The 23,212-nt window shown below is 44.6% G+C and overlaps 2 protein-coding genes across 7 annotated transcripts in view; both read right to left on the bottom strand.

Moving 5' to 3' along the window:
* The window catches only part of LOC139765046 (uncharacterized), a 479,849-nt gene that overhangs the window by 228,027 nt on the left and 228,610 nt on the right, over positions 1–23,212 (bottom strand). The window lies entirely within an intron of this gene.
* Positions 5,868–7,449, bottom strand: LOC139764404 (uncharacterized). Its single transcript, XM_071690968.1, has one exon. It carries the CDS (start codon positions 7,409–7,411, stop codon positions 5,972–5,974), a length of 1,440 nt encoding a protein of 479 aa, XP_071547069.1. The 5' UTR covers positions 7,412–7,449; the 3' UTR covers positions 5,868–5,971.

Here is a 23,212-nt window from a genome sequence, read left to right as displayed (position 1 = left end):
TACACGTACACATGCCTTACATCCTCGATAAAAACTTTTCACTGCTTCTAACAACTTGCCTCCCACACCATATATTCTTAATACCTTCCACAGAGCATCTCTATCAACTCTATCATATGCCTTCTCCAGATCCATAAATGCTACATACAAATCCATTTGCTTTTCTAAGTATTTCTCACATACATTCTTCAAAGCAAACACCTGATCCACACATCCTCTACCACTTCTGAAACGAACCTGGCGAGTCTTCCCCAAGTGATTTCAAGGATCACGCCCCTTCATCGACAGTTCCCTCAACAAAATTAGCCAGAACTCAGAACAAAGCTATAACGGCTAATGTGACACTTCCTAGCTATCTGTCGTATGCTTTGTAACCAATGCTCCGATCCACAACCAGTCCCAAAGCCTTTACCTCTTACCATGAGTTTCACATCCTGGTTAATACCTTACGCACTCGGCTCAGATACCATCGTTCCCACTTTCTAATAATCTCTGCACAATACCATAGAAGTAGCATAGCTCCGCATTCCCGCATGTCCACAAGGCGACTTTAAGGGATGGTGAGCGGAGTCATAAACCCTCCTCCTTTATTCTACTTTCAAAAGGGAACAGAAGAAGAACCCTGGATTGCTACTCTCTCGAAGGCTCAATTCAAAACTCAAAATCTTCCATTCGTTGTACATACAACATAGTATACCTCCCCATTTACTGCTTACAGGAAGTCCCATTCCCCTGTGTTAGCCCTATTAAACTGCTCAAGGTAAATGTATATTTTGGAATGAAATTTGGATGGTGAGCAGTACATGGCAATTGCATGCGTAAGTATAAGCTCTCTTGATTTGCTTAAACTGAGTGGATTTGCGTATGGTGATTTCGCATGCTATGCACTGGTATTTCCGCAAAAGATCTGAGAGGCAAGTGTTTTGACGCTCATGATAGTGTTACTTTACTGCACGCACCAGTTCACTACTATTGTAAAGACTCCACTTGTGAGTAGTGTCACTAAGGTATATTGTGCACATGGTGTTCATTGTGTAAATGAAATAATATATATATATATATATATATATATATATATATATATATATATATATATATATAGATATATAGATATATATATATATGTATATGATTAGCGTGCACACACACACACACACACACACTCACACACACACACACACTAATGTGAGGCAATAATAGTAAAAAACGGGACAGGGATTAGCACCCTCTTCATTACCTAAAAAGAAGACTGTTGCATGTGTAAAAACTAGAATAATCCACAGGTGAGGAGCTTCTGGATCTATCACGACCATCACATGTGGTGCATGTGTGTGTGTGTGTGTGTGTGTGTTTGTGAGTGCGTGTAAGAAATACTCTTGAGTCCACCTTACTCATCATGTGGACAAAGAGCGATAAAACAAACAAACACACACACACACACACCCACCTCCGGGGTGCATGAATTCGAAAAAGAAACTTGTACCTGAAGATGTCTCGGCCTGTAACGAGGTTACCTGCTCAAGAACTTCTTTAATTAATGATAACCTGGAAACTGGAAATGGTTATCTCGAGCCATCTTGGATGAGTCTCATTGCTTTGGCATTTATAACACTAGCAGGCAGATTTCCCCCTCCCTCCCTCCCTCTACCAGGAGTTCTACATGGATGTGATAACTTTTGTCCTCCAATCTTTCGTCAACTTGTTCTAGTATATGTAGACGTGTACTGGTGTATCTATACCGAACTTATATTTTTCTTTCTCTTGTTTTGATTCAAAATGATATTTGCTTCTTTAAAGTTAATGGTTTTTAGTGCCATTCACTTTCCCTCGTATGGTATGTTTCTCAGTGATGGCGGAGATCAATGTTGGTGTTCCTGGAATCTTTCTCGATCTATTTGATCATCAAATGACCAGAACCGTACCAGGTCTTCAAGCTGTGGTGTAAGTAATGAACGTAAAAGAGAGATAATATGGTATCTGACGCCAGGTGTTCATTACAAATAGGTCTTGATTTTTTTTCACACTCCAGATTAGCCTAAAAAATATAAGTACCTCCTCCTGTTAACCTGGCGACCCAACTCTTCTGGCTACCGCTGTCGCTCGTGAGGTCCACACCACTCTTACCAGACGTCTTGGGCAGAATATCTGGCTCCTTCCTGCCTGGCAGTCAACTCTCATAAAATATTCCGATCCTACATTCCTGATGTTAATTCCTGTGTGTATACACCACAGTCACTCCATCCCCATCTCCATCCTTCGTGAGACATACTGTTCGTTAAAGACCAGTGAATGTTTACCACCTCCTATCATTTAACACTCACTATTCTCATTTGTTGCTATTTTCAATTTATTTCACCACTTTTTGCTTCATCAGATAAAGTGTGAATGAAATGTCCTATGTTGATTTTTACTTTGTTCTTGAAATACATAAGACGTATCGGGCCCAAGAACACTGCGCACGTTTAGTCAAATTGATTATTATTAATGATGCTGCACAATATAAAGAACAAAATAGGAATGAAAGGCAACTTGAAGTGTTACAATGAGAGTGGTGGCGTAGATGATATGTTGATTATTGGACCGCGTTCATTCGCAATTCATGCCTGGTAATGTCATCATCAGTAGGAGACAAACTCCTCTGGTCAACGGTTCGAGGGGTTTGCCTGAGGTCTCTGCAAAAACCCTAACATCCTGAACCTGCCTATAACCGTGTCAGAAGACCTTGACCATCCCTGTGGCCGTGCCAGGAGAGCCTAGCTATCCCTGTAGCCGTGCCGCAGAGTCTGTCCACCTCTGTAGCTGTTGGATGGTCACTTGCACCTGCACCCCATACCATAGACAGGACACCTGTTGCCGCCGGCTGGTCATCGGCACCTTTCGACCCTGGACCAGGAGCATCTGTAGACCTTCGCCCACATGTAGCAGAGGGACCACATGACTCGCGCCTCCCCATCACCCACGTCCTCCGGCACCGTCAGAACCCAAGACAGCAGCACCTCATGCAATCTGGTGTACAGGATATCATTACTTAGGGATATCCTATCTCTCTCTACCTACCTGCCCTCTATAGCCATGCCACAGGAGAATGCCAAAGAGCCCCAGAGTGTCATCGCATGACGGGAGGACAGTAAAAATGAAACCCCACCTCACCACCTTACGGCGGGTGGTCGTAAGATGTTTGGGACACGACCCTCTCAACAAGCGGAGGAGTTGCTGCCGAACTCTCACTCGGTGTGGACACAGTGAGCCACATACCTGACCAACGTGTACCATGTTTACATAACAGGATTGGCTCTTTACCAGTGAACCATTGTGGCTTGGGAGGTAACCCAAAGAATAGGGATTCCACTGGTGACCGAGGGAACAGGTATTGCAGTAGGACTTACCGCGTGGAGTGAGAGGAGAGTGGTTTATTGTCACATACAAATACACTGCTCGCTGGGGAAGGCTGGCCGCAAAACACGTGTGGATCGGCCATCAAGCGTCAAGCTCTTCAGCGCGTTCAGTGTCGGATCTCGCGGTTGCTGTCATGACTACAGCAACACGAGGCTGGCAGGGACGACCTGCAGTTACTCTCCTCGACACATTGGCTAAAAAACTTTGATTTTTTGAGATGGACAAAACAATCAAACTGAATGAGTATATAAGAATATTGATATGCATGCGGATGTCAGGTCACTGCAGGTGGACGATGGGCCCGTGTGAGGCAGGTCTTGCTTACACCCAGCTAGTATTGCTAACTTGTTTGCGTGTGTGACATGACTCAGGAGAATGTTCTTTTTGACCGATATCCTGCTTTCGTAAATATGTTTACTCACTACTTTTACCAAACCTGAATTTTTCTGACACGTTTCGGTCATATTCTGGATAGTTCCAATAATAAACTAAACACTGGTATAGAATCACAAAAGAAGAAGAGTGGGACAGTTACCATGTAATGTCATGAACCCAAACGTACTGGCAAATTTCAAACACCGGTTGGGTAAATATGTGACTAACAATAATAATGGCCGTGTCGTAAGGACTATTGGACCTTTAATGGTTTGCTACTCTCATGATCTCATGTTCAGGTTATCAAAAAGGTCACGGGTAACAAAGGGTGAGCATGACTGGCCCTGAGTCGTAGTGAAGTCGTGCAGCTGCACAATGAGGCTTTTCTCTAATGTGAGTTCAGAGCCCACCCACCCATGGTCACTCGTAAATTGGACATATGTCAAAGTGCCACAGAGGCCGGGGGCAGGTCATCGGGGTTACTAGAGGTCAGGTCTCGATGTCAAGTGGCGGTAAAGTATTCACTTGAGATCAGAGTATTTGGTGCGTCCGACAGCACGGCTCTAGGTGCAAGGAAGGTGAGGATAGGTCACAGAAGATGTCGAAGGTCAGAGTTGGACGTCAAGTGGGGGCAAGAGTGGTCCAATTGTGGTCAGGATGCTATGAATGAGAAAGGATGCCTGTCTGGACATTCCGACTGCGGCTGCCACACTGACCACAATACCACATCATCACTGACTCGCCACATCTTTGAGACATCTACCGTCAGCACCACACGAAGACATCTACCGTCAGCACCGCACGAAGACGTCTACTGTCAGTACCACACGAAGACGTCTACTATCAGCACCACACGAAGACGTCTACCGTCAGCACCATACGAAGACGTCTACCGTCAGCACCACACGAAGACGTCTACTGTCAGCACCACACGAAGACGTCTACCGTCAGCACCACACGAAGACGTCTACTGTCAGCACCACACGAAGACGTCTACTATCAGCACCACACGAAGACGTCTACCGTCAGCACCATACGAAGACGTCTACCGTCAGCACCACACGAAGACGTCTACTGTCAGCACCACACGAAGACGTCTACCGTCAGCACCACACGAAGACGTCTACTATCAGCACCACACGAAGACGTCTACCGTCAGCACCATACGAAGACGTCTACCGTCAGCACCATACGAAGACGTCTACCGTCAGCACCATACGAAGACGTCTACCGTCAGCACCACACGAAGACGTCTACTGTCAGTACCACAAACACACACTGTAACGGCTATTGCATAATTTGTTCGTCAACACCATTATGTACAGTTACCCCACACTAACAGTAAGGCGTGGCAGAGGTTGGGTTAGTCAGTAATCACGCGTCTGTAGAGTGAATATATGGGTCCTTAAGCCCACCTTTGTAACACAAGTTCTCAAGTATAATTATCATATCATCAGGGGAGATACAAGAAAGAAATATAAGTCAGTTGATATACAACGAAGAGACGTTGCTAGGACGCTATTTGGTGAAAAAATGACTGTCCAAGACAGTCAACGAACGTATCATAAACTTATTATGTGAACAAGAAGGGACATTGTTCCCAAATTTTATCTATAATAAAGCTATCCAATTTGTATAGACCTTCACTCATATTAAGGTTATAATTCTACGTGTATTTAAATATAAAAGATTCGATGATATTTCTCGTGGTACGGGAGTTGGAGTTAATAACTGAGATGGCATTACTCTAGTCAATATAATGATCATAGTTTTAACGTGATTAAACAACGTTTCCTCATGTATATAAGGGGAGAAAAAATACTTCCCATGTATTCCCTAAGTGCCATAGAAGGGGACTAAGAGGGAAGGGGAGCCACCTTTTTCTGTTTCAAAAGATGGAACAGAGAAGGGTGCCAACTGAGGATTTTCCCTCTAAGACTAATGCGTGAAACATATATGAAATAGAGACATATATCATCAAAGTCGGCGCTTCACTAGGAAGCAAAATGTCAATTTACAAATACTGATGTATCACATGTGAGAAAATGATTCTAATAAAGATAAGTACTCAATGATATTTTATTGTTTTTTTATAATAAAGAAATGAAATGCACAGTTGCCCAAAGACCCCGAGATGGGGTCTCATATAATCAGAAGGTCAGTACAATAAGCCAGTTATGTTTAGATTTAATCAAACACGTCACTGGCCGCTCCGTCTGAACTCAATGCGACGGCGTTCTTCGGCAAATTGTTCCTTGAGGAAACTCCGGAACCTCCTGCCTACGTCGTCGTCATCTGAGTCCTCGTCGTCGTCATCTGAGTCCTCGTCGTCGTCATCTGAGTCCGAGTCATCTGAGTCCTCGTCGTCTGAGTCCTCGTCATCCGAGTCTGAGTCCTCGTCGTCTGAGTCCTCGTCATCCGAGTCCGAGTCCTCGTCGTCTGAGTCCGAATCCTCGTCGTCTGAGTCCTCGTCGTCTGAGTCCGAATCCTCGTCGTCTGAGTCCGAATCCTCGTCGTCTGAGTCCTCGTCGTCTGAGTCCTCGTCATCCGAGTCCTCGTCATCCGAGTCCTCGTCATCCGAGTCCGAGTCCTCGTCATCCGAGTCCTCGTCATCCGAGTCCGAGTCCTCGTCGTCCGAGTCCTCGTCGTCTGAGTCCGAATCCTCGTCGTCTGAGTCCTCGTCGTCTGAGTCCTCGTCATCCGAGTCCTCGTCTTCCGAGTCCTCGTCGTCTGAGTCCTCGTCGTCTGAGTCCTCGTCATCTGAGTCCTCGTCATCCGAGTCCTCGTCGTCTGAGTCCTCGTCATCCGAGTCCTCGTCGTCTGAGTCCGAGTCCGAGTCATCTGAGTCCGAGTCATCTGAGTCCGAGTCGTCTGAGTCCTCGTCGTCTGAGTCCGAGTCCTCGTCGTCCGAGTCCGAGTCCTCGTCATCCGAATCCGAGTCCTTGTTCAATTTCTGAAATTGGGCGACCTTTTTAGCTAAGCTCTCTAAAGCTCGCTCCAACTCCTGAAGACGATCCAGAAACACATCTTCTTGTGACTTTATCTTCTCTTTACTAACGAACTCATTCACTAGTACAACAATGTTATTCAGGTTTGATTGCATGCTCTGAACATTGTTACGGAGCATTTTGTTCTCTTCCTGAAGTTTGTTATACTCTTTACTATGAGTTCCTACGATTTTCTTTGCAGAGCGACGCAATGCCAAGCTCTCTTGACGAAGGGATTCCCGTTCTTTCGACCATTTCATTTCTTGGTCATTCATCCTATCTTTAAAATGGCGATAAAGTTCCTTGCTCTCAAGAAGAATGTGTTTCTCCACTTCGTCCCATTTGCTTCTAAGCTCCTTCTCCTTCTGTTGAATATGCGGGAGAAGTCGCTCATGTCCACTAACAACGTGCATTATAATTTCGTCCCATTTCTTACCCTCGTCCAAGTTCACTTCCACGTTGCTGGACTCAGTGACTGGAAGTGGAGAGGTCTTGTCCTTGTCCTCGTACACTCCACGGGAGTAGAGGTAGTCCTGGACATCTTGGAAGGTAAAGGGCCTCTTGGCGCCCACGGAGATGGACGGCTGGTGGTACGCGCTCACCACGACGCACAGGTAGCTTATCAAGGCGATAAGGATGATATTGACACGCATTTTTATTATTCGCAATTTTGATCAACAAAAAGATGCAGAATTTGGGCACTTTGTATTACAAAAAGATATGGAAAAAGCAAATGCTCTCTGGTGGTGCCCATGAGGGAGGATCGTGAAAGATGAGATGTCTGGTAATAGTTGGGATGTCAGACCTTAACTGAGGTGTCAGGATGTACCTGAGGAGTACAGCAGTAGTTTGGGTGGTGACTGTGGTGTATGAAAGTAGTTTAGATGGTGTCTGGGGTGTGTGGAAATAGGATGGTCTCTGTAGTGTTTGGTGTATGGGTGAAAATAGTGGAAGGTGGGTTGCCTTGGTATAGTTGGGGAGTAGGTCAGTGGCTGGGGTATTGGATAGTGGCTGGGGAGTAGAGAAGTACCTTAAGCATTGGGCAGTAGCCAGAGAATCAGCAGGTCTACCCCTCTTTACCCATGGTTGTTCCTAAGTGAAGTAAAGGTGCGCTTGTCTTAGCTGTAGTGATGTGTTTGATTAAAGTGAAGTGAGGATGCATTTGTCGTGGATGTAGAGATGTGTTTGTCTAGGTTTAGGTGATGTGTTAGTCTGGGAAGCAGCGAAGATGCCTTTGTCTAGGGTGTAGTGAAGATGCATTTGTCTAGGGTGTAGTGAAGATGCGTTTGTCTAGGGTTTAGCGAAGATGCGTTTGTCTAGAGTGTAGTGAAGATGCGTTTGTCTAGAGTTTAGCGAAGATGCGTTTGTCTAGGGTGTAGTGAAGATGCGTTTGTCTAGGGTTTAGCGAAGATGCGTTTGTCTAAGGTGTAGTGAAGATGCGTTTGTCTTGGGTTTAGCGAAGATGCGTTTGTCTAGGGTGTAGTGAAGATGCGTTTGTCTAGAGTTTAGCGAAGATGCGTTTGTCTAGGGTGTAGTGAAGATGCGTTTGTCTAGAGTTTAGCGAAGATGCGTTTGTCTAGAGTTTAGCGAAGATGCGTTTGTCTAGAGTTTAGCGAAGATGCGTTTGTCTAGGGTGTAGTGAAGATGCGTTTGTCTAGGGTGTAGTGAAGATGCGTTTGTCTAGAGTTTAGCGAAGATGCGTTTGTCTAGAGTTTAGCGAAGATGCGTTTGTCTAGAGTTTAGCGAAGATGCGTTTGTCTAGGGTTTAGCGAAGATGCGTTTGTCTAGAGTTTAGCGAAGATGCGTTTGTCTAGGGTGTAGTGAAGATGCGTTTGTCTAGGGTGTAGTGAAGATGCGTTTGTCTAGAGTTTAGCGAAGATGCGTTTGTCTAGGGTTTAGCGAAGATGCGTTTGTGTAGGGTTTAGTGAAGATGCGTTTGTCTAGGGTGTAGTGAAGATGCGTTTGTCTAGAGTTTAGCGAAGATGCGTTTGTCTAGAGTTTAGCGAAGATGCGTTTGTCTAGAGTTTAGCGAAGATGCGTTTGTCTAGAGTTTAGCGAAGATGCGTTTGTCTAGAGTTTAGCGAAGATGCGTTTGTCTAGAGTTTAGCGAAGATGCGTTTGTCTAGGGTGTAGTGAAGATGCGTTTGTCTAGGGTTTAGCGAAGATGCGTTTGTCTAGAGTTTAGCGAAGATGCGTTTGTCTAGAGTTTAGCGAAGATGCGTTTGTCTAGAGTTTAGCGAAGATGCGTTTGTCTAGAGTTTAGCGAAGATGCGTTTGTCTAGGGTGTAGTGAAGATGCGTTTGTCTAGGGTGTAGTGAAGATGCGTTTGTCTAGAGTTTAGCGAAGATGCGTTTGTCTAGAGTTTAGCGAAGATGCGTTTGTCTAGAGTTTAGCGAAGATGCGTTTGTCTAGAGTTTAGCGAAGATGCGTTTGTCTAGAGTTTAGCGAAGATGCGTTTGTCTAGAGTTTAGCGAAGATGCGTTTGTCTAGGGTGTAGTGAAGATGCGTTTGTCTAGAGTTTAGCGAAGATGCGTTTGTCTAGAGTTTAGCGAAGATGCGTTTGTCTAGAGTTTAGCGAAGATGCGTTTGTCTAGAGTTTAGCGAAGATGCGTTTGTCTAGGGTGTAGTGAAGATGCGTTTGTCTAGAGTTTAGCGAAGATGCGTTTGTCTAGAGTTTAGCGAAGATGCGTTTGTCTAGAGTTTAGCGAAGATGCGTTTGTCTAGGGTGTAGTGAAGATGCGTTTGTCTAGGGTGTAGTGAAGATGCGTTTGTCTAGAGTTTAGCGAAGATGCGTTTGTCTAGAGTTTAGCGAAGATGCGTTTGTCTAGAGTTTAGCGAAGATGCGTTTGTCTAGGGTTTAGCGAAGATGCGTTTGTCTAGAGTTTAGCGAAGATGCGTTTGTCTAGAGTTTAGCGAAGATGCGTTTGTCTAGGGTGTAGTGAAGATGCGTTTGTCTAGAGTTTAGCGAAGATGCGTTTGTCTAGAGTTTAGCGAAGATGCGTTTGTCTAGGGTGTAGTGAAGATGCGTTTGTCTAGGGTGTAGTGAAGATGCGTTTGTCTAGAGTTTAGCGAAGATGCGTTTGTCTAGGGTGTAGTGAAGATGCGTTTGTCTAGAGTTTAGCGAAGATGCGTTTGTCTAGAGTTTAGCGAAGATGCGTTTGTCTAGAGTTTAGCGAAGATGCGTTTGTCTAGAGTTTAGCGAAGATGCGTTTGTCTTGGGTTTAGCGAAGATGCGTTTGTCTAGAGTTTAGCGAAGATGCGTTTGTCTAGGGTGTAGTGAAGATGCGTTTGTCTAGGGTGTAGTGAAGATGCGTTTGTCTAGAGTTTAGCGAAGATGCGTTTGTCTAGGGTGTAGTGAAGATGCGTTTGTCTAGAGTTTAGCGAAGATGCGTTTGTCTAGAGTTTAGCGAAGATGCGTTTGTCTAGGGTGTAGTGAAGATGCGTTTGTCTAGAGTTTAGCGAAGATGCGTTTGTCTAGGGTGTAGTGAAGATGCGTTTGTCTAGGGTGTAGTGAAGATGCGTTTGTCTTGGGTTTAGCGAAGATGCGTTTGTCTAGAGTTTAGCGAAGATGCGTTTGTCTAGAGTTTAGCGAAGATGCGTTTGTCTAGAGTTTAGCGAAGATGCGTTTGTCTAGAGTTTAGCGAAGATGCGTTTGTCTAGAGTTTAGCGAAGATGCGTTTGTCTAGAGTTTAGCGAAGATGCGTTTGTCTAGAGTTTAGCGAAGATGCGTTTGTCTAGAGTTTAGCGAAGATGCGTTTGTCTAGAGTTTAGCGAAGATGCGTTTGTCTAGAGTTTAGCGAAGATGCGTTTGTCTAGAGTTTAGCGAAGATGCGTTTGTCTAGGGTGTAGTGAAGATGCGTTTGTCTAGGGTGTAGTGAAGATGCGTTTGTCTAGGGTGTAGTGAAGATGCGTTTGTCTAGAGTTTAGCGAAGATGCGTTTGTCTAGAGTTTAGCGAAGATGCGTTTGTCTAGAGTTTAGCGAAGATGCGTTTGTCTAGAGTTTAGCGAAGATGCGTTTGTCTAGGGTGTAGTGAAGATGCGTTTGTCTAGAGTTTAGCGAAGATGCGTTTGTCTAGAGTTTAGCGAAGATGCGTTTGTCTAGGGTGTAGTGAAGATGCGTTTGTCTAGAGTTTAGCGAAGATGCGTTTGTCTAGGGTGTAGTGAAGATGCGTTTGTCTAGAGTTTAGCGAAGATGCGTTTGTCTAGAGTTTAGCGAAGATGCGTTTGTCTAGAGTTTAGCGAAGATGCGTTTGTCTAGAGTTTAGCGAAGATGCGTTTGTCTAGAGTTTAGCGAAGATGCGTTTGTCTAGAGTTTAGCGAAGATGCGTTTGTCTAGGGTGTAGTGAAGATGCGTTTGTCTAGAGTTTAGCGAAGATGCGTTTGTCTAGGGTTTAGTGAAGATGCGTTTGTCTAGGGTTTAGCGAAGATGCGTTTGTCTAGGGTGTAGTGAAGATGCGTTTGTCTAGGGTGTAGTGAAGATGCGTTTGTCTAGGGTGTAGTGAAGATGCGTTTGTCTAGGGTGTAGTGAAGATGCGTTTGTCTAGGGTGTAGTGAAGATGCGTTTGTCTAGGGTGTAGTGAAGATGCGTTTGTCTAGGGTGTAGTGAAGATGCGTTTGTCTAGGGTTTAGCGAAGATAAGCTTGCCTAGGGTTTAGCGAAGATGCGTTTGTTTAGGGTTTAGCGAAGATGCGTTTGTCTAGGGTTTAGCGAAGATGCGTTTGTCTAGAGTTTAGCGAAGATGCGTTTGTCTAGAGTTTAGCGAAGATGCGTTTGTCTAGAGTTTAGTGAAGATGCGTTTGTCTGGGGTGTAGTGAAGATGCGTTTGTCTAGGGTGTAGTGAAGATGCGTTTGTCTAGGGTTTAGCGAAGATGCGTTTGTCTAGGGTTTAGCGAAGATGCGTTTGTCTAGGGTGTAGTGAAGATGCGTTTGTCTAGGGTGTAGTGAAGATGCGTTTGTCTAGGGTGTAGTAAATCTAAACATAACTGGCTTATTGTACTGACCTTCTGATTATATGAGACCCCATCTCGGGGTCTTTGGGCAACTGTGCATTTCATTTCTTTATTATAAAAAAACAATAAAATATCATTGAGTACTTATCTTTATTAGAATCATTTTCTCACATGTGATACATCAGTATTTGTAAATTGACATTTTGCTTCCTAGTGAAGCGCCGACTTTGATGATATATGTCTCTATTTCATATATGTTTCACGCATTAGTCTTAGAGGGAAAATCCTCAGTTGGCACCCTTCTCTGTTCCATCTTTTAGTCGTCTCCGGAACTCAGGGAATACGTGGGAAGTATTCTTTCTCCTCTGTCCCCAGGGATGATATATAAAATATTCCTATGAGTCCACGAGGAAATTAAACTCGATAAGTTCCCATGTGCATTTTCGAGTAATAGTCACATCATCAGGGAGATACAAGAAAGTAATATAACAGTCAGTTAATATACAACGAAGAGACGTAGCTTGGAAGCCATTTGGTAAACAAGTGACATTCTGGCAGTTAGTTATAATTATAACCTTGATAACCAGGTCAACATGCTTTAGCGAGGCATGAAATTGCAAAACGCTAAAGAACCTTTGGGTTTAGCCTAATGCAAAAGCAGATGGATAGTAGGCAAGTTACGGAGGTGGGATGAGAGGCCCCATAGCCAAAAGCGCAGTTCCTATGCCCCACTTGGGCCCACCTGTCACCCTCCTATGTCAATGTACTGTACCCACTGCACGCTCTATACTGGTCTCCAACTATCCACTAGATATGTGCCCTTCACCCATACTACCACTGAAATATTCTCTCTCTCTCTCCCTCTCTCTCTCCTCAGCCATGTATTCTACTGACTGACTGACTGGTGAGTGTCAACGGCAATATTTTCCTCCTTTGCTCTGCGAACATAAGCTTCGTTGCTGATGACTTTAGGATTAAGTTTCGGGGCTTGTGATAAGAAGGTTGGGTCGGGTGTGTATGATCAGCTGAGGCGGGTCGGCTCCTTGGTGGCCGTCTTATCCCTCAATACAGTTATACCTCACAATTTTAATGGCGTTATGTAGTATGTTGGAAGACAAGAGCGTGCTTGAGCATCGGCTGGCTGGGGTCAGGGCGGGGCCAGACCTGCTGCTTCTTGGCATCAATGCACGTCAACTGACACGTCAGACTTCACATAAACACACAGGAAGTCAAACGAACTTGTTCATTTTGAAAACACGAGAAGGTTTTGTGGTCGTGACTTCTGCCTTGCTGTTTTATTACTAACATGAAGGTTTCTAAAACTTCTGCGATACAGCTGCTATTGTCTCATACTGCTGTTATCAGCGGTGTGCAGCTGCTGGCAGTCATTTCAGCCCAGAGTATCTGAAGGTCTGAAGTCCATCACTTGGAACTTGCTTGGAGAGTTAAGGTTCGTGACCCGGGAACTGCCACATGGGGCAACTAGGTCTATGAGAGAGAGAGAGAGAGAGAGAGAGGGAGATGGAATAGGAAGCAAAGGACAGAGCAGTAGGAATATGCGAGAGGATCAGATGAAGGGAAGGATGGGAGAGGAGGACGGAGAAAGATGGAAGAGGAGGGAGGGGATGATAGAAGAGGGTGGGTAAGGAAAGAGGTTAATGGAATGGGATGGGGTGGATGGGAGTGAGGCAGGGAAGGAAAAGTGCCAGTTCGAATCCCAAAAGTTTTATAATGATCAAAATCTGGCCAACGTCCAAATCCTCTCACACAGGAAGCCACAGACAACCCATGAATTCCTTTATTGTACTCTGCTTGTGTACATAACACCAGCTATCTATCGGGCAGACAGACGGTGGGTCTGGGCGCTGTGTGTGTGTGTGAGGGGGGGGGGACACAGTATCTGGGGTAGAGAGGATGGGGGTTGTAGAGAGGATGGGGGTTGTAGAGAGGATGGGGGTTGTAGAGAGGATGGGGGTTGTAGAGAGGATGAGGCTTGTAGAGAGGATGGGGGTTGTAGAGAGGATGGGGGTTGTAGAGAGGATGGGGGTTGTAGAGAGGATGGGGGTTGTAGAGAGGATGGGGGTTGTAGAGAGGATGGGGGTTGTAGAGAGGATGGGGGTTGTAGAGAGGATGAGGGTTTATCTGTAGCGTGGTGTCAGGAGGTGTCTGGGGGCGTCAACATCCTCCCCCCTGGGGGGGGGGGATCATCCTCTCCCTCCCTGAGGGATGACCTCACCCTAGTGACCTCACCCTAGTGACCTCGGGTTTGTCTTGTTCAGCGAGGGTGGCCTGACTTGACCAGCCACATTCCTTAATAAGTGACTGTCATGCGTTGCTCGTGTTGTTTGTGTGCTGTGTCAGGTGTGTGGGCTGCGCTACGTTCTGCAGGTCAGCAGGTATTGTCGTCCCCCCACCCCACCTCAGCGCCCACACATAACACACCCACAACAGAGGCAAAGTTTATGAACCAAGTAAGCGAAACACTAATATTTTTTTTTCAGTTTTGATATCTTACTTTTTTTTCTAAGATTACTGTGTACTGTGGTCTGTATCAAGATGTGGATGTTTATCATATGGAGACAAGAGCGGACGCTTGGGACTTGGAGGTGTCGACACTCTTGTGTGTTTGATCAAGAAAAGGAAATCCTGTCAACTGTGATTACGGTTGGGTAACAGAGCCGGTCTGCTAGACGCTCACGGCTGCATTACGTGATTAAGATGACCGGTAGCCTTGGAATGCCTGGGATGTGACAAGCAGCCGTTGTGCATCGTTGTGTAATGACATATATAGTCTTGACCTTTGACCTGTGGGTCAACATGGAGCCTCCAGCCGTCGCTAGCAGGTACAAGGACGCTGGTGAAAGTCTAATGATCATTCTAATTGGAATAAGATGGTTATATATACTGAAACAGGCAGCCTTGTACCACACACCGGCTCTTACATCCATCGACCATAGTATTTTTCTCCTCTCTGTCATGGGGCAAGGTAGTGAGCCACACACACACACACACACATACGGTACACAAATATAGGCAAGAAGGAAATTTTTGTGATGAATCGAAAGTTATTCGACAGTGTGAAGAGAGGACGCGAGCAAAAGGTTCCTTTTCAGATAAAAGACGTATCGTAGGGATAAGTTTAGAGCCAGTGTTGTACCTGATAGTTAGATGGTTCACCCAAGTCCTACTGGAACCTTCATGTGTACCATTCAACATGCGTGCTTGCTCTCGCCCTCCTACACCAGACTTGGTCTAACTAAAGACATAGTCACTGCTGACCAAACTGTATTTGCCCGGGAGGATGAAATTCTCTCGAGTGATCCAGACAGACATGTGAAGAAGGATAGGAAATGGTGAAGCAACACCAGTGCAGAAATGTCATCTATGAAAAACGACTTTAAGGATGGCGCATCGCCCAACAACGTACATCACCAGACAACTCTCTCAAAGACACTGTAAGTGAAGCACACTTAGTGGGTCATCATTACTGCTGCTTGTCTCATGGACTGAGAGATATTGAAGAATGCATAAACAGGATATGTCTCACTCACACTGAAGTACATGTGCTGCACTAGTCTCCATCCTAAAGGCAATATGTGTATGAAGACGTGATGACGACCTTCCAGGTGGTTTGTGAGGGCGAGGTGACGTTAGTAGGCAGCAACCTGGTCTTCGAAAGATGACCTCAGCAGAGAAGTTACAGATCATGTACACAACCAACAGGAATCTGGGTGAGCAAGTGACCAAGAGGAGAGATCACTACGATGGTTATCAAATATACATCGAGGCCACTAAGTGGGAGGGTTACCACACACAAGTCACCAAGGAAGAAAATCATCTGGTGAGGAAGCCATTGTACACAGTGGGATACAGAGGTCACCAAGTGGGCCTCTGTGTGGAGTGATTACCCCACGGAAAGGTTACCAAGTGGGAGGAGCACCGGGTCAGGAGGTCAGATGAAGACGAAATAAATCCAACTGAAGAGTGAAAGCCCTTAAGAGCCACGCCCCCCGGGCACAGAGGAGGCCTTCCCTCATGGTCGCCCTGGCTTCCTGGGGCACGGCGGCAGTAGACTAATCCTCTACCCTCTGTCTCTATCCGCCCTCCATCACAGGGCATCGGTACACTTAAGTTCCGGGAATATATCTATGTGTCTATACATGCTCTCCACCACGTAGCAGGGCGTCTCATGGAGCCCCGCGTGTCTCCACCACACGGCAAGTCGCTTCATGCAAACTCAACATGCCAGTCAGGTCAATATGACAGTCAGGTGAACATGACAGTCAGGTCAACATGACAGACAGGTCAACATGGCAGTCAGGTCAACACGACAGACCACATTCGTTGTTGTAATCCTTACGTATATCATATTTCTTTCTAAAACAATATTAGACAATGTAGTGACACATTATAACTTTGCGTCCGCGACACAAGTAGAAATCAACTTACGCACAAGAAGAAAAATACGTCAAAAAATTGTTTTGTGTTGAAAAAACACAATATCCCGGAAGGGTTTGCAAAGGCAACAGTTTACAAATTTTAACAATTTCATGAAAGTCTTTTGTAAACAACTTACAACTTACATCCGTTCACTCATGATTATGTTAACACCCGCTGAGCAAGCCAGTAAGAGAAAAAATTATAGTATTTTTTTTTTTTTTGTAAAGATCCTGGTGCGGGAAGCCATCTTCCATACCTTGTCTTGGCTCTGATAAAGTTAGGAACAAACGGTATAATGTTCTGTTCTTAGTATATACGATTAACTTCCTGAAGCGAAGATGATAATGATAATGATAATAAATAATGATAATGATAATTGTGATAATAATACTACTACTACTACTAATAATAATAATGATAATGATAATGATAATGATAATAATAATGATAATAATTATAATGATAATAATAGTAATAACAATAATAATAATAACCTCACATCAGTACGTACTCCATCTAAGTGTTCCCTCAGTACAAGACCTTCTCTTGAAATCATCTTTATCTTCCATCAATCATCATTCCCTAACATTCCACAGCTACATATTTCTTCTCTCCTCACATGTTCACGTCTACGTCATTCGTATGAAGGTAAGGTAGGGGTATATATGCCAGAGTATACTGGAGTATAACATACGGCATGCAGGGGTATATACCAGAGTGTAATACTAGAGTATTATTAACATACGGCATATGTGTATGTGTCATTTTTCCTTTGGTGATGCATACTGTGTGGAATATACCAGATGGTGTGTGTCCTCAGTCCCTCACCACACTGTGTGACAGTAAGCCGTGTGTCCATCCAATCCTGTAATGACTCTTAAACACACACACACACACACACACACACACACACACACACAGTGTAGTTACCACATGATGTGTTCTTCCCATACTGTAGTGAACTCAACATATAGTTGTCCTTCCAGTGGAGTGGCCACTTACTGTCCCCTAACAGCACCCACTGGATACACACTGTAGATCCAGGACAGTGGGTCACCCACCTGAAAAGAGGATGAGGAAATACGTTAAACATAAGTGGTCTTAACAACTTGATGATTATGCAGTAAGACAGCGAGCAGAAACAGAATTATATATATAATATATATATATATTTTTCCCTGCGGTGAGCACGACGCGCTGCACCTGCCTTTTCACAAGATCTCGACAGGACGTCACAGTGAGAAACTCTGCGGCCGGATACAACCAAGAGTCGCTCTGATCTGTCTCAGTCGGGGACAGACAGACAGACAGACAGACAGACAGCAGTCAGGACATGCAAGTTAACAGCACTTGCTACTGCTGCTGCTCCTTCTGCTGCCTCTGCTGCTGGTTACCTGATTTTTTTAAGTATTTCCATGAAAAGATTCTGGTTGATATAACTTGTGTCCGTGAAACGTTTTTGGTTGACATGTGTTCATAAAACGTTTGTGGTTGATATGGCTGACAGTGAAACGTTTATAGTTAATATATGAAAAAAAGTTTGTGGTTGATAGGGGTGTGTCTATGAAAAGCTAGTAATTGACATGACTGTGTCGGTGCGACATTTGATTGATAATAATCCTCTAAATTCCACAACAGGAAAACGTTTGGTTGACGTATCTAGACATTGCGCTTTTTTTTTCCCAAGTTTGGTTTATACAGCTGTTCCTGTCCACGCCTCCAGCATTTTTAGCTGTGAGTGTGAGCGAAAGTTTTGACGCATAACGTATGTATGATCATCTACCACTTGGGGGGGACGTTCCCTTGATGATCAACTCGTACAACATGGCAGATAACATCGTCATACTCTCCTTATCTCCTCGTCTGCAACGAACGATAGAGGTGCTTATCTCGTTTTTTATCACCAAGAGTGAGTTTCCAGGGGGGGGGGGGGGGAACGAGGGCTAAGAGAGAGAGAGAGAGAGAGAAAGAGAGAGGAGAGATGAATCAGTTGGGGGAGACGAAAGGGCGCGAGAAGGTCCAGCGCGTCGTGTTCTTCAGAATAGTAAAGTTTATTCTCAAGAGAAAAGGGGACGCATCCATTTTTTGTTGATTCCAAGACATACATTTCTGTGTCCTAACTTCAGCCAAAAGTGTCTTAACTTAACCTTAACTTCACCAAAAAATAATCGACACTAATACAAAGTTGTGATATCGTCAAGACAATGAACTATGTCCTTGATTCCCCTTATCTAACATACGTCACACATCCCCTCCTCCTACACCATGTGAACCCTAACCTAACCTAACCTGACCTAACCTGACCTAACCTAACCTGACCTGACCATTAGCAGAGGGATGATAGATGATAGATGAATAAAGGCAGCAAGTATGAATATGTACATGTGTATATATGTATATGTTTGTGTATGCATATATATCTTTACGTTGAAATGTACGGGTATGTATATGTGCGTGTGTGGACGTGTGTGTATATACATGTGTATTTGGTTGGGTTGGGCCATTCTTTCGTCTGTTTCCTTGCGCTACCTCGCTAACGCGGGAGATAGCGACAAAGTATAATAATAGAAGAAAAATATGTATATACATGTATACAGAGAGTGAATGAGGCGTTCCTCTTCGATATCTGTTCGTGCCTTCACCAGCGGGGAACCACAGGTCACGTCAGCCATTTGAGCGGCCGCGGGCGGCGCGCTACTGTGTTCCTTCCTTTGGCTGGGTCGAGGAGAGCAAACAAGCGAGTCAACCTTGAGGCCTCAGTACCCGGGGATGAATAACCTGCCCGCTAGGAATTATTCATCACACTGCATAACCCACACCTCCTCCTGTGTCTCCCCTCCTCACCGGCCACTCTCACTCACTCTCCCCTCTCCCAGCCCCTAAGGTAGGTGGGGAGGGAGTGATGGGAGAGGGCGTGTCTGGGTTGCAGGTTTTTAGAAGTCCTGATTTTGTGATCCCATTCACGACCTTGACTCGTTTGATCACACACACACACACACACACACACACACACGATACCCATCAGAACCCTGTGGTAGTTCTAGGACCCAAAATAGCACCAGCAAGTGACTTCAAGACTCCAAAATATTTTCAGTCCATGGGAAAAGGACGCCGCCAGACACAGGTGCAGCAGTCCAGGACTCTGGCTGCAAAGTGCCGTTCGGTGCCACAGCCCAAGAGAAACCAGGGAAGTGCCACTCGGTGCCAAAGCCCCGAACATTGCCAATCAGTGGTAGCGCCGGAGGTGATGCCATTAAAGTGCCAGAGACCGGTGCCTGCCCCTCTCCCTCCCTCCCACAGGCCAATTGTATGTCCTCGCAGCCTCTCTGCCTCTCACTTCGTACTCCCCTCAACCTCCCTTCCCTCTTACGTCATCTTTCCCTCCCACTGACCTTGTTTCTGTTTCCGCTCTCCCAACCTCCTTTCCCATGATATCAAATGCCGTACCCACTCTCCCACCTCAATTCCCACTCTCTCACCTTCCCTCCCCGCTTTCCTCCCCACTTTCCCACCTACCCTTCCCACTCTCCCAATTTCCCTTTCCGTCCTCCCAGCTTCCCTTCCCGCTCTCCTGTCTTCCCTTCCCACTCTCCCAGTTTCTCCGGGGATCATGAAAATTGGCAGAGATTTAATCTGGCCTCGACCTTGGTTCAATGATTCTCTGAAAGCACAGAACAATTTTTGTGATCAACAACTTTAAGTTATATATATATATATATATATATATATATATATATATATTAACTTCCAACAGCCAGGATCGAACCTGGGTCCAGTGCGCAGGAGGCGGAAGCACTATTGCTAGGCTATGATCACCCCTATTAGGGAAACGACTATTCGAATGGTATGTAATCGAATATCCTTCGTCTCACGTTAGTGAGCAACGGGGTCTCCACTTCTTGTCTCCCGAAAGCTCACACATAGGTTAGTATGTTATATGGTAGTGCGCGTTCATATGCACTATTTACGTGTATATATATATATATATATATATATATATATATATATATATATATATATATATTTTTTTTTTTTTTTTTTCATACGATTCGCCATTTCCCGCACTTGCGAGGTAGCGCTAAGAACAGAGGACTGGGCCTTAGAGGGAAAATCCTCACCTGGCCCCCTTCTCTGTTCCTTCTTTTGGAAAATTAAAAAAAAAACGAGAGGGGAGGATTTCCAGCCACCCGCTCCCTCCCCATTTAGTCGCCTTCTACGACACGCAGGGAATACGTGGGAAGTATTCTTTCTCCCCTATCCCCAGGGATAATATATATATATATATATATATATATATATATAAGTTTATACAGGTTGTCTAAACATGTTAGTCCGCCTAGCAGCAGAGGGGTAGGTGTTCAGATGGTGTTAATCTTCGTCGTTAAAGAAAACAATAAATGTCATTACAAAAGTAAACACTGCTAAGATTCCACTAACAAGCTGGTACCATTTCCTTTACCCGCATGTAGCTATGTCAGGAGGTGAGGGAATGTAGGTGCATCAGTGGGTGAGGGAATGTAGGTGTGTCAGTGGGTGAGGGAATGCAGATATGTCAGGGGGTTAGGAAATGTATGTATGTCAGTGGGTGAGGGAATGTAGGTATGTCAGTGGGTGAGAGAATGTATCGAAGTCTTCTAGAACGGAGGTCGAGGACGAGAAGAAACAACATAAACATTGTGTTTTCATTGAGTGGGACAGCTATGGTACTGATGGAATGGGAAAGCAACGGTAAGGTCCAGTTCAATGACAGATGACGTTAGAGATACTTTTGACCAAAGACCAGAGGGATCTACCGCTGGAAGAGGGGGAGTGGTTGGACCACTTCCTTTAAACAAAGGAAGTCTTAGCCTCACGGGTAATATACTTGAAATAACTTTGTGCAAAAGATGAAACCTGGATCCGTGCTGGAAGGAGAATGTTTCCAGGTTTGATATGCCATTTCCTGGACCGAATGGTGTAAGAACATAGTTGAACGATAGGTTGGACGTAGAGGTCGACCGTCATAGAGAAATGAGGTGTGAAGAGAATCCATCCCTACAACAGCAACTTCTGCTCTATGCCCAGTAGAAACAATCTACTCAGCAGCCAGCCTCCTCAGCAGTCAGTCCACTCAGGGGTCAGTCCTCTTAGCATTCAGTCCTCTTAGCACTCAGTCCTCTCAGCAGTCAGTTCACTCAGCGCAATGAAATTGCCGACACTGGCATTTCGACGGGGTAGCTCGAGGGTGAACGGTGAGTTAAGAAACGTTTGCAAGAGCCTTGGCCTGATGAAGTAGCCGGAGAGAGAGAGTATAGCTGTGGAAGAAAGCATGACAGGTGAAGGTAGAATGGCGGGCGGTGAGACAGTGCTGGTCGTCGTGCTGACTTAGAATCTAAGCAGGGAAGCTAGTGTCTTGGTCCAGATCATTAAGAAGAGTAAATGCAAATATCATCAAACGGGGAAGAAGCTGGAGGAATCTGGTACAGTGTAAGTGAATCTTGGGAGTCAACATTATACGTAACTTGTCACAAAAATCCCACCTCAGGAGAACGGTCCAGCAGACAACGCGTCTGCTGGCAAATATTGGAATCACATTCAGCAAACTGTTCATATCCAAGATTAAATCAAGAGTAGAATATACAATGAAAGAAACACAAAGAACTGATGGAGAAGGTTCATGGAAGGTGAGTAAAGATAGCACTGAAGAGCTGGGTTAGTGTGAGAGTTTAGAGGCCATAAACCTGTTCATCACTGAAGAACACCTTCAAGTTTCTAAACCAGTTTTATGATGTCAACACTGAACACTTGTTCTTCGAAAGATGTTGACATACAACAACCAGGAGGCCACAACATGAAACTAAGCACATACTTGTAAGAGAAATGTATGGAAGTACATTAACAGTATAAAGATGGTGGATGAACGGAGTGAATTTGAGTTCTGTGACTGTGATTGTGGACAGCATACAGAGGTTTAAAGAGTTCTACGACAGTAGAGAAAGTTCAAGAGATGGGGCCCCATGAGTGTAGAACTTCCTCTCCGTACAGTACAAGAGATGGGGCCCCATGCGTGTAGAACTCCCTCCCCGTACAGTACAAGGTAATAGGTATCTTCGCACACAACAGGTGTGCAAGTGTGTACGGGTAACATGTGTGTGCTAAACACAGGTTAGTGCCCTCATACACCTGTGCAAACAATTATGCATGTAATTATCATAATGAATGGTAAGCCCTGGGAATGATATCTAATTGATGCTGATTACTACAATACACCAGACTATATTGTAGAATTTCTCACTATATTGTAGAAATAGTAATAAAAAATGGTTCTTGATTTTGTAGTTTATTATTATCATTATCATTATTATTATTATTATCATTATTATTATTATTATCATTATTATTATCATCATTATTATTATCATTATCATTATTACTATTATCATCATTATTCTCATTATCATTATTATCAATATCACTATTATTGTTATTACTGTTATCATCATTATCATAATTATCATTATTATCATTATCACTATCATTATCATCATTATTATTATTATTATCATCATTATTATTATCATCATCATCATCATTATCACTACAATACATTTTTAAAGACTGTGAGCAGTTTTTGTTTTGTGATGAACTACTGAGGAAGCCAATACTACACTACCACTGAGGGAGCCAATACCACACTACCACTGAGGAGGCCAACACCACACTACCAATGAGGAAGCCAATACCACATTACCACTGAGGAAGCCAATACCACATTACCACTGAGGAAGCCAATACCACACTACCACTGAGGAGGCCAACACCACACTACCACTGAGGAGGCCAACACCACACTACCAATGAGGAAGCCAATACCACATTACCACTGAGGAAGCCAATACCACACTACCACTGAGGAGGCCAACACCACACTACCAATGAGGAAGCCAATACCACATTACCACTGAGGAAGCCAATACCACATTACCACTGAGGAAGCCAATACCACACTACCACTGAGGAGGCCAACACCACACCACCAATGAGGAAGCCAATACCACATTACCACTGAGGAAGCCAATACCACAT

Source organism: Panulirus ornatus, chromosome 4 (assembly GCF_036320965.1).
Source record: "Panulirus ornatus isolate Po-2019 chromosome 4, ASM3632096v1, whole genome shotgun sequence".
Classification (NCBI taxonomy): Eukaryota; Metazoa; Arthropoda; class Malacostraca; order Decapoda; family Palinuridae; genus Panulirus; species Panulirus ornatus.
This window is presented reverse-complemented; position numbering and strand designations above follow the sequence as displayed.